Below are 12,655 nucleotides of genomic sequence, written 5' to 3'. Positions count from 1 at the left end.
GTATATATATATTGTAAATAGTTTCAAATGGGTAGGAAAGAGTAATTATTTTAAGCTCAATCAAGATTTTACATAAATTATTCCAAAAAAAAAAAAGTACTTTTCACCTCCTAAATCCATGCATTTATAATCAAACATTTAGTGGTAGAGTTTCTTAAAATATAACATTTATTGGTAAGGTTTCATATAATGCTAACATTTTCAATTTTTTAATTCCTTTTCATGTTTGCTTGGCTTAAATATTTTGAAAAACATTTTCCTCATGAATTTATTTTCCTCCGATTGGAGGAAAATATTTTTCCTACCAAAAGAAGAAAAAATATTATCCAAAACTCTTTTTCAACCTTCCCCACCCTATTCCCCCCTCCCCCAACCATGCCTCCCTCCCGCCCTCACCCCATATTGTTTGCCAAAATTATATATTTTTTCAAAAAAATTATTTTCTTCACACTAACCAAATACTAAAGAATATTTTTTCGAAAAAAATTCACTCACCAACCAAATATGAAAAAATTAAGCAATAAAACCACTCATTTTCGAAAAAAATATTTTTCTTTCATTACAAACACACCGTTAGTCATTACTTACATAAGGTCGGAAATTTTTATTGTGTCTCATACAACTAATACATACAACTATACTAGTTGTATGAGATAACTTGCTTGTCTTACAGTTTTGTGGACCCAGATTTCTGTAGACCCAGAAATGTAAGATTGGGATCCACAAATTTATGGGACAAAAAACAACCCCATACAACTTATATAAGTTGTATGAGACACAAAATAAAACTTCTCCGTAAGGTCTATTGTATACGAGGGGTCTTTTCTGGTTTGATAAGAGATCCGTACGTACTTCCAGACACAAGTATGAGGATTTAGAAAGAGGGAAACAGAAAGAAAAATAAATAAATCTTAAGCAATTGAAACAACTGGTCCCCAGTAAAGCATGGAGTTGAGCCCAACTAGTTTGTAATTGAAAGTTAATTGACTGATTTAACTGATTTAGCTTCCAAAGATACAAAAACCAGTCAGCAACACCTGGACAACTGAGATTTGATATGAATGAATCCTGTGTACTCCAAAAGACCAACAAAAGCACGAGTTTTAACATTCACTCGCTATTATGATAGAGAAGATGAAGTAGCCAGAATTCCTCACAAAATTGTTAATCACAAGATATCTCAAATTAACGAACATCCAAAAATCACATAAACGTGAAACACTGGATAAAGAATAATAAAGTCCATTTTTCCGCGCAGTTCGTGAAGAATACAAATAAATACAGCAAGGTCCAAGCTATTCGCCCCTAGTTAACAATGAATATTCTCAACAAGCAAAAAAGAAAAAGGACTCTCAGCCAATGAAAACGGAAGATCGATTGCCTTGCATGCTACTAAGCAAGTCGCACAAAATAAGGTACACACTTCTTCGCCATCAGCAATACTTCCAGTGAAACGCTACAACAGAGATTCACCCCTCAAGAGTTGTTAACCCATCACAACCAAACAATTTCAGCTGAGGAAAAGAGGAACCTTTGAGACAGCAACTGCCTACCTGTAGCGACTTGATTCAGAGCGCCATATTAAATCCATTCTCTGTTAGCGCCACAAAGCTACTAAAATGTCCCAGGCCGATATTTCATTGGCACGAGAATGGTAGCAAAACACGGTCACCAATATAAAATCCTGTAAGATTTTCAGCATCTATGAGCACCTAGTATTTTAAAGAAACATATAAAACTTAGATTGGTTCTAACTGGTTTGCAATTGATACATTGAAAACAGATTAAACGGAAAGTCCCTCGAGCACATGCGGAAAGATCCTAGGTCCAAAATTTAGAGAGAATGTTTACTTTTGAATCTTTATTTTCTTCTGACTTTTTTTTATTTATATGTTTGAATCCATAATTTCTTACCCTGTATATTGTTCCTTAGGCAGATGTTGCATATATGTTAATCAGAGATCTCGTATCTAGTCAGCATATCACAAATGCAAATCTCAAATGTGGCTTATTTTCAATTTCAAAAGTGAGGCCAATATAAAATGTCAGTTTCACTTCGTGTGTGTGTGTGTGTAAGAGAGAGAGAGAGAGAAGAAAACCCTTATGTAAGTGCTCAGCAATAAAGATGGTCATACTCTTATTCCATTGTTCCATGGACAACGATATATAGTAATACTACAAACAACCCACACCACAGAACAAAACCCTCAAAGCAAGCAACTTTGAACAATGAGTCTGATTGCATCACCATCACTATTAAGATAATTCAAATACAACAGAGAATTCATATTTTGTGTAAACTTAATAGGGGATCAAGAACAAAACTCATTCTCTACCTTGCTTAACCCTCTATCAAACTACCCTCCCAAAAAAAACTTTTCCCAAACCAAATAGCTACTTGGTTCCCCAATTCACCAATTGTTTCATTCTCTTCCTAGTTTACTAGTTTAATTGCAATGAATGGAGCGAGTAAAGCAAACTTTTAACACCAAAACCAATTAAGGATAAAGGCACAGACCTAGGAAGAACCTCACATAACAGATTTATCAACTTAAAGCATACCAATCAGGAAGGGTCTGAGAAGGAGAGTACAGATATTTATCCCTCTATCCCCATGCCAAACTAGATAGAGCAACCTAAATATTATCTCCTTGCACTTGCCATTCAAGGCCCCAAGGCCCAAACACCTACCAAAACTAACCCAGAGATTCCCTTGTAAAAGCACCTGCCCCATCAACTTTCATCTTTCCACGAAATAACATCACTTACCAAAAAGTCCTAGTCATCTCCGTCACTGCTTGTTTGAGATTCTTCATCTATGCCATACATAACTTCATCTACCTCATCATCCTCACTTTCATCCATCTGCCCCTCGAGTGTTAGCGCGGGGCTTTTCCTATTATCAGCCTTCTCAACCTGAAAAGTAAGAACAGAGAAGGGTTCGTATGAGAACATGTACTGGACTGCCAAATTTCTTTTACAATTGAAGCAACCAACCTGTGCCATTACGAGCTGCAAACGGCCAGATAACTGCAATAAAGAGCTCAGGGCTGCCACCTTTGACCTGGTAAGCTGAAGAAACACAAACGATGAAGTACTTAATACCTTTCAAAGTTTTTCAGTCTAACAATAGTGATGTTTCGTCATCATGAACAAATAAGAAAATCTTTAACTACCGAGAGACAACTAATTATGGTGACAAATTCTTCAAAATAGTTGGAAAACAGGGGTTGATCTGGCCGCCCGTTGTTCCAGAAGCCAGAGCTCAGTTGGAGATCCAATTCTTGGGGAAGTGACCAAAAAAAATGTGAATTTATAAAGCATAATATCATGTTGGTGGGAGTTAGCACTCTATTTATTGTGGCAATGTGGCTCCATAGAAATGAGCATGCCTACTCACAGACATTAGTGCCAGTACTTCATCAGAGGAATTTAAAAAACTAAAAGCCGAATAGGAAATTGAATAAACCTCAAGATATGTTAAAACTGATTTTAATAAGATATTTGACTTCAGTTACCAAATAAATGAGAACCCAAACTAATGAATATTGGGACAGAACAGGTCCAAATGAAACGGAATGGATTATTTATGTAGTCAACCCCAACTAATTCCGGATTAAGCTATCCACCAAATGAAGTATATTGTAAAATGACTTCCATTTCCCTTTGATTTTTTGGTCCTTTTCAAACTTGTTCGGTGATCAAACTTCATTAAGCGTTCATGACTACTGATCTTCTTGTAGTCTTGTACAAAGCGAATTCTGTTGCAAACTTGACAAGTTTGGAAGGACAAATGTCACTGCCCACCCAATGAGTTCACAGCTTAGCTACTCAAGGGTCACTACATTACACTTCAGATGTCCCCACTAACCACCCCTGTGGAGAAAGGAGGGAGCTTTTTAAGTGGGCGTTTGGACATACGAATTGTAAAATTTCGGAAAAAAGTGAAATTTTTTTCAAGTGAAAATGGTACTTGAAAATTAGAGTTGTGTTTGGACATGAATATAATTTTGGGTTGTTTTTGAATTTTTGTGGGTGATCTAACTGAAAATTTTGAAAAACAGCTTTTTGTAGTTTTTCAAATTATCAAAAAAATCAAAAATTCATCTTCAAGTGAAAATTCGAAATTTTGTGGCCAAACATGATTTCGAAGAAAAGTGAAAAAATTTCGAAAAAAAAGTGAAAAAATTTTCATGGCCAAACGGGCTCTAAGATGCTTGCAAGATTTTTGAAGACAAAGAGGAGGAACATAGTTACCTTAAGCATGAATCTCTTAGCTCCTTTTTTTGTGTAACATGGCTAGAATCAATATTAATGGCGTAGACGCTATGATACATTCTATTAATAATCTGCACAGCTTGTAATTGGATTGTACATGCCAACCAGCACTTTTTCCATGCTGGGTTTTCTGATATAATACTACTCTCCAATTACTTATCACAAAAAAAAGGGACTGCAAGAATGAGTCTTCAACTTAGGTAACAAAATATAGGTAAAATAATCGATTTACAAAAGGCACTTTCTCCGTAAATCAATGGAGGGAATATGGTTCCTTGCACAAATATGCAGGGTTTGCCGTACTAAAATAACCTGCAGTATCGAGAAAAAATGGCGCTCCATAAGGCAGTGTATTACATGGACTCTTTGTTTACCTAGAATATACGGGTAACATGGGTGTGAGCATTTCCTTTTTCTTAAAATAATAGTGATATATAGGCTAGCTTGTGGACTCACTATACCACAAGTTAGCTGCAACCTCCCACCAGTACAGATATTGGCGAGTAACTTTACCCATCCAGTCTTCCGCAAATCGAAAGAAATCACCTAAGTAGGCGTTTGGACATGAATTGATCGATATTTGAAAAGGAAAGTTGTACTTGAAATTATGTTGAAAAGGGTATTTGGGAATTGAAGTTGTTTGGACATGAAAGCACAAATTGGAGTTTTGTGGGTGAAAACTTGAAAAAAAAATCCTAAAGCTTGTTTTTCAAACTTCAAGTTCCATATTACAAGTTTGAAGTTGAAACAATGAGCCAGTTTAATGAACAAATAGTTATTTGGAATAATCTCCAAAGATCATTTCAAATTTTTGAAACCAAAGCTATCGACAAATATTATTTCAAGTCTGTATCTCTACTGGAATTTGAACCTGGTCACCAGGGTTTGCACCCACTTCATTGACCACGATCATGTTGTTCCTCGTCTATACCTCAATCCAACACTCATCCCAAATTATGTAATATATATGAGGAACACTATGATCCTGCCATCATCACAACTTTTACTACAACCATGATCATAGGTAGGGGTGGCAAAATGGTTAAAAGAAAACAGTTAACCACCCATATTATCCACTAAAAATGGGTTGGATAATGAACTTTTTAAAAACGGGTCAAATATGGATAAGAACCATATTATCCATTTAGAAAACGGATAACCAATGGATAACCGATGGGTCTAATCTTTACATTTGTAAAACCTCAAATTGGGAGTTCCTCAAGTTAGGGAGACTAAGAATTCTTCCAAAAGTGATCATATGCAAGAAGTCATGGACAATATGGTTACCCATATTCCGTCGGTTAACTCGTTTTTTATCTGTATTTAATATGGGTCGGCTCGGATAATTTGTCTGTTTTGCATTACCCGTTTTCGATCCGAACCATATCCGACCCGCCTGTTTGCCACTCCTAATCATAGGAAACCTCCTCTACACACAATAACCGATATTCTTCGTATAAATGTGTGTGATACTATAATTTTTGGCATGGAACGGTCATCGGCATCCCGATGAAAGATTAGTTATTAGCTTTTTCCTTGACATACTTTTTCCATAACTTAGCATACCTGTGAAACCTTCCTTCTCCATAACATACCATCTGGAAAACTGTCCCTTTGATATGTAACAGAATAACACTCATCACATTAAGTTGAGAAAACAAAAGGAAGTAATTTATCAAAAAGATCAATCACAAAAGGAGTGCATAAACATACATGTAGCTAATCAAAAAGATCAATCAGAAACAAGATAATAGAAAACATGAAACCATCAATAACTTGGCACTCCCAAAGTAATCCCATAATTGCCAAGCAACAGTAGCACAGTGGCAGCATATCCTACCTTGTTCAAGGAATCCAGAAGAGGAGTCAGTGGTTCCTGCGATGTAACAAATTCATTGTGGTTCACCAATATACAGTATATCCATGGAAGAACATGTCTTCCGATGCTTGATCTACAAAAAAGAAAATACATGCAAAACGAAAAAAAGAATTACAATATGCATAAAGATATAGCTATCAATAACTAAAAGGTTTCTCCAACTGGTGCAATGATTCATTCTGCCAAATAAAACAATAACTAGCCTTTTTGCGGAGTTAAAGGAGGGCAAATTCTGATATGAATTTCCAAATGTATCTCGAATTGAGGCCAATGATCAGTTCTGCGACATTATGTTTAATGATTTTGGTACAGAAAAATTATCTATTTTAGAGAGTTTCAGGAGGATGAAATTTTTCCAATATGAATTCCCAAATCCTAATCGAGAAATCCCCGGAGGGCAGGTGCTGTCGAAAGTCGGTGAATAATGGGCCCGCCCTTAACCTTCTTCACTTTACCCAGCTCCCTCTGCCCGTTTCCACTAAAACACCATGCTTTTGTCAGCGCCGGGTTCGAACACGTGAGGTGTGCCTAACCTACACATCACGCGCTGCCCACTTACCACTAGATCAAAGCCCTAGAGCTATTTGTTGGTAGTATTTTTCAAGTAGTTTCAAGATCTTTCAATTTTATCTCAAAATTCAAATGACTAATGTCCAAGAACAATCTGTGGAATTAGTTTTCACATCCAAGAACTGAACCAGGCCATTATTTTAGGGACTTAACTCAAAATAGAGTACAATTTTGTAGTGCATTACTTTTTTTCCCTTAAGTGGGAGGATGCAGTGCATCTCCACTCTTGAGGTACAACATGGAGCTAATACATGCAATATCCTTCAAGGATTTGAAGAGCCCACCTGGACTGCCATGCAGCCACCAAGGCATTCAATAAGTTGTAAGCATCAGGCGACTCCAAAGATAAAACAGCTGATTTCATCTGTGTTCAATGGATACAGTTCAAACAAGTTATTGAAGATATGGTAACATAAAAAGTGAGCAAATCAGACCCAAGTATTCCAAGAGATACAGACCTTCTTCGGTGGCATACTAGCGTCAACACTTATTCCTTTCAAAATCTTAGGATCAAGAATTGAGCTAGGCGAGAGATCATAGTCACTGCTAATTATACCTATGGATCTTAACTGGTCCTCCATGCAAATTGTGACCTCATCTTCACCATGTTTACCAATGACATCTGTAAATAGCAAAGCAAAAGCTTCCACGTTTAGTAAACATTTAGGTAACATATAATTTATTCTCGAGACAAAAGGATAAACACAAAAAAGTTAATTGAGACAATATTCTAACAGTCCATATAAAACTCGGGATGAGAACTATAGTTAGCGACGAAAACTTCCGAGTTCTTCTAACAAAATCTCATCTGAGGTCACATAACTTACTCTTCACTAGTACTCCCTCTGTTTCAAAAAGATTGGCACATTCCTATATTTCCTTAATGGGAAGCTTCTATAGCCACACAAATGTTATGGCTTGTTTAAGACCACAAGTGTCAAGTTTTATAGCCAAAATGTTATAGCATATTTAAGACCACAATTTTCAAAAAATTTCCTCTTTATTAAACTTTGTGCCAAGTCAAACTAAGACAAACAAATTAAAATGGAAGTAGTAGTAAAGCACTGATGAAAAGTGAAGAAAGTTCCTCTCGCACATTTGAGTTGACAAATTAATATTCAGTGCAAAAGCACTAGTCAGATCATGGATCACAAGTCTCAATATGACGATTAACCCGAATAAAGCAGCGATCTGACAGCAGCAGAGAATGTCAAATGAGTGTTGTTTACTTCAACCTAGGAACAATTCTGGCATGGAGTAACCCGTAATGTTACCAAAGTCGAAAAGCGCAAAAAAATTCTAAGGTCCGTTGGGGCTTTAAGCGCAAGGTGCAACGAAAGCATGACTTTTAATGAAAAAAAGTGCAACTGGAGAAAAAGTAAAAATATGTATATGTAGTCCAAGACTAATAATTATAAGCATGAATAACAAATATATGGACAAAGAAATTGAAAAAAAATTACGATAAAACGATCAATTGTTTAATGTCGCCTTTTCAGGATTACATTCATTGGCAAGGAAAAGTATGCCTTAGAGCCTTGATGCGACACTAAAGCGACTACAAAGCAAGACGAAGCGCTCAACATGTTTTGAGCCTCACTTCAGGGCTTAAGCGCGCTTTAAGCGTGCCTTTGACAACGCTACTTTTATCAGCAGTTCTAATCTATAAGATTCTTCCTCTTCGCCTTTGACAACATTACTTTTATCAGCAGTTCTAAGCTATAAGATTCTTCCTCTTACGGAATGGCAATGTGCCTTGAAATCAAGATATGCAACCACAACAAGTTCGAAATACAGACACACAAAAAGTGTGCCAAAAAAACCAAGATAACACAAAAATTGGTGCAATGTTAGGTGATACCTTTGCTTACTGTGGGCTTAATTCCATGCTCGACACCAACCTGATCAAGAATCTTAGGCAAAGGAAGTAAGGCACCCTCTGCATTTGCACAATCAAGAGCAGTAACTGTTCAATGCAAAAAAAAAAAAAAAAAAGTTAGGACAGACGTGTATCAAACATGCAAATTGATCATCGCATTTAATGATGGTACAGACCATGAAACAGGAAAAAGGGTTGTCTCAAATCATTGTGATTCTTAACCTTTAAAAGTGAAAACAAAGTAGCACTTTCCTTCCATCCTGAAGAAATAGATGGTCGAAAAGGTAAACGTGTTGCAAATTACCATTTATCAGTGTAACTCCATACCTCTGTCTCAGGAAAATTATGCTGAAACATCTCAAGCATCACCTCATACTTATGCATATTAAATGAACGCCAAAATCATACACAACTTGCAGCTTAAGGATTACACAAAGGAGGAAAGACATTAAAAGTACATAATGGCACAGGACGGCTGTCATCTCAAGCGTTTGGACAATTTTTCTTTTGTGATTAATATGGCATAAGATTGTATTAGATGGGCGCTGAGAACACAAAAAGGGGCTAGAAACAAGAACGTGGTGCTGGATTGGACCTACTTTCATCCTAGACATTTTCAAATACTAAAATTTAAAGACAGAATTCACAAGGATACATTGGGGTCTTCTACCTACTGGGCCATAGATTAGGAGGTCGAAATTCTCTAACAATCTGGAGAATAAGTTGAGGGAGGTAGGAACATGTAGAAATTATCCACGTGGAAAGAAATGAAAACGCATTAAAATTTGGGAGGGAATACCTATTTAACCCCGCAATTTGATTATCAAATACGGGGTTCAACAGTTTTATGTTTTGACATAGAAATTAGAGAAGACAGGGGAGGCAAGTGCAAAGGAAGGAGGAGAGAGTGTTACCCTGACTCTGAGTGTTAGATGCTTGTTTAGATTTGCGAGATTGACTGAAGGGTAGAAGGATCCCGTCAAGTGAACTTTTTAATCTGATATCCGCCCCAGGCTGCACCATAACTTTTTCAAATGATGGTTTTATTAACAAGCCATATGCAACAAACATATGACCGGAACCAGATGTGCCAATAGATTGCAATTTTGCTGAAAAAATACTATGCACGGCTTCTTTATGTTTCTTCAGAATTTTCTCATCTAAAGATGCGCATATTTTTGTGGGCTTCAAATTGTGCAATTCCTCAAAACTCTTTCCATGCCAAAAGTAGCAAACACCAATTTCTGAAATGGCCAAAACACCTAAACTTGCATCATTTTCAACTCCAGATTTAATGCAGTAACTATCCAAAAAGACAGCAGGGTGATCCATTGGAAGCAAGCAGCACGCTGATTTCCTTTTGCTACCATCCAACTTCCAAACTGCTACGTGTCGGTCACCAACAGCAGAAGAAAGAACATGTCTCCCATCTTCAGAGAAAACTATACACCGAACAGCCCCCTAATATAAAAAGGAGAAAAGAAATAAGGTGACTCACAAGGATGGTAACAGAAGTATTCTGCAGTCTGTATTAACTTCACTTAATCCATCGGCAAATGCATCACAAGGGAAGCATATAAAAAATAAAATGAAATATGCATAACACTCACAGGGTGGCCTGAAAACTTCTGGAGCTTTTTGTCATCCAAGCAATTGAAAATTTTCAACTGAGAAGTTGCTGTTGCTAATATTTTCCCATCTGGCTAGACAGAAAGCCAAAAAGAGGAACCAGTATCAGCATAACCAAATTAAGCATAGAATGTTGGCTGATACAAGAAAACGACTACAGGAATGCTAACACGAGATAGAGGGAGAAGGAGGACACAAATGGAGCAATGACATGTATCCAGAACATATAGTGATCTAAATATGACACGAGAAGAATCTTGATAACTCTTAGCTCAGGGAATCTTGTATCATTGTTGCGAGTACTCCATTTTGTATTTAAAAAACGACAAGGGGTAAAAGATGCCACTCATTCAGTAACTCATCCAGATTGACTAAAACCGGGATAATTAAAATATAGCCATCATCAAATACAATGAACATTTACAGATACAAACCTGACGAAACCGATAAAGATGATATTGCTTTAGTGGAAGCTTTAAACTTATGCAATAAGTTCCCCGACATGGAGTCAATTTTGCAAACCAGTCCATCAGCACCAGCCGTGTAAATGAATGAACCATGTGAAGGGAATGAGATGGCATTGACACCGCTGCTCATTGACATACGAATTTCAATAAAAGCAGGGGAGATATGTCATGTCATAATCTTACTATATAATAAAAATCCCATACGTAAATATAAGGCAATGCAACTTTGAACTGTGAGAATGATAAATGTAAGAAGAGCAGAGACAAGCTTCAAGATGGAGATAGTACAAGTGGCCAGTGGCGGAGCCAGGAATTTTCCACAATATAAAAAGGTAAATACACAAAGAAGCTAAGGGGATTCAATATATAGCATATATACATAAAAATAATGTTTTGACCTAGCTACATAGTGTAATTTTCCGGTGAAGGGGTATCAACTCCTTAACCTAAGGTGGCTCCGCCACAGCAAGTGGCATGATCTACAGGTCATTACTACTTTTGAGAGTAACTTTTATCGAAAAGAGTTCCGCTTTACTTTTACAAATTTAGGATACAAAAGCACGGAGCAACTAATGACAATCAGAAAAAACAAGAGTAAAACATGGCGAAAAAATATTTTCATCACAAAATAGCAGGAACTAACAAAAATTCATCCAAAAACCCCTTCTTCGAAGTTGGACATATGTGCTAGACATCAAATTCTGAGCCTCTATATTTATACTTGCCAAATTGCAATCTAAAAGCTACTCTACCTTTTCTTCATAATGTGTCCTACACCTCGAATTGAATGTCCAGCACATAGTACACAGAAGAACACATAAAAGAAAGCTATTTACCATTCTTTCCACAAGTCAAGATAATATTAGTTATGAGTTACGCAAAGAACTCACCCAGGATGGCAATCAGTAAATCTCCATTTGAGATGACCTGCAGATACATCTAGAGCCAAAACATCACCACTGCCTGTACCTAAAACCAATAATGAAGTTCCAAGCTTCCTTTTTTTCTGAGCAACAAGTAAAATAGCTCTCAATAAAGGAGTTGAAGTTAGAGTAGAACTAAATACTCACTCCGTTTCAATTTATGTGGCACGCTTTCTTCATTAGTCGTGACATATTTCTATATTTGTAAACAATTTAACTTTGAACTTTTCATTTTATCCTAAATGAGAAGCTATTATAGCCACATAGATTAAAAGCCTTTACCATTAAGCTTTTAAGACCACAAGTTTTACAAGTATTTTTTTTTTCTTCAACTCCGTGCCGAGTCAAACTAAATTGGAATGGAGGGAGTAATACATTTTCTTTTCTCAGACAGGGAATTTCACCTTTCTGTCACATGATAACCACTTCATGCAAGTATAATCCATAGAAAGATGACCTCCTGGCTTAGTAAACAAGCTTGCTGTTGTCTCAGTTGACACAATATCTGCAAACTCCGTCTGTACCTGACCCTTCACTGTATCCCATATCTGAAAGTAAATGGTATTCAGTGAAATAAAATTCCAATAAAATGTAAAAATTGCTTTAACATGATTAGAGAAGTATACCTTGATACGGCCATCACCAGAACTGATAGCAAAGAAGTCCAAAGAGGGACTCAAACAAGTCAAAATGTCCCTTATATTTGTTGTGCCCATTGCTGAAAGGATGATCTGAAACGAAACTTAGGGTTAAAACTCCAGCTGCTGGACGGGCGGTGACCAAGGGCGGCTCTAGGGTATGGCAAGTGAAGCTTTTGCAAGGATGGCGGTGATTAGAGGAATATATGTAATTTAATTGATCAAATATTTTAAATAGTGAAAAATATGAAGAAAAAAAACTATATATAAAGAAAGAAAAATAGAATTGATAAGAAAGTAATTATATTATATTATATTATTTTTTAATTTAGTTAGAGAAAAGTTTTATCCTATTAAGAGCCGTTTGGCTTAGGTAATCTAAAGTAGCTCAT

At 36.5% G+C, this 12,655-nt stretch overlaps 1 protein-coding gene across 1 annotated transcript; it reads right to left on the bottom strand.

The window, feature by feature from the left end:
- Positions 1 to 1,185: 1,185 nt before the first annotated feature.
- On the bottom strand, positions 1,186 to 12,448 carry LOC104228411 (uncharacterized). The gene is made up of 13 exons (XM_009780874.2): positions 12,252 to 12,448; positions 12,030 to 12,173; positions 11,593 to 11,708; positions 10,670 to 10,824; positions 10,217 to 10,305; positions 9,521 to 10,067; positions 8,589 to 8,693; positions 7,186 to 7,349; positions 7,012 to 7,091; positions 6,119 to 6,230; positions 2,998 to 3,072; positions 2,770 to 2,916; positions 1,186 to 1,684 (listed from the first exon to the last, which is right to left on the bottom strand). Exons 1-12 carry the CDS (start codon positions 12,339 to 12,341, stop codon positions 2,779 to 2,781), a joined length of 1,815 nt encoding a protein of 604 aa, XP_009779176.1. The 5' UTR covers positions 12,342 to 12,448; the 3' UTR covers positions 1,186 to 1,684; positions 2,770 to 2,778.
- Between the last annotated feature and the right edge of the window lie 207 nt (positions 12,449 to 12,655).

Source organism: Nicotiana sylvestris, chromosome 2 (assembly GCF_000393655.2).
Source record: "Nicotiana sylvestris chromosome 2, ASM39365v2, whole genome shotgun sequence".
Lineage (NCBI taxonomy): Eukaryota > Viridiplantae > Streptophyta > Magnoliopsida > Solanales > Solanaceae > Nicotiana > Nicotiana sylvestris.
This window is presented reverse-complemented; position numbering and strand designations above follow the sequence as displayed.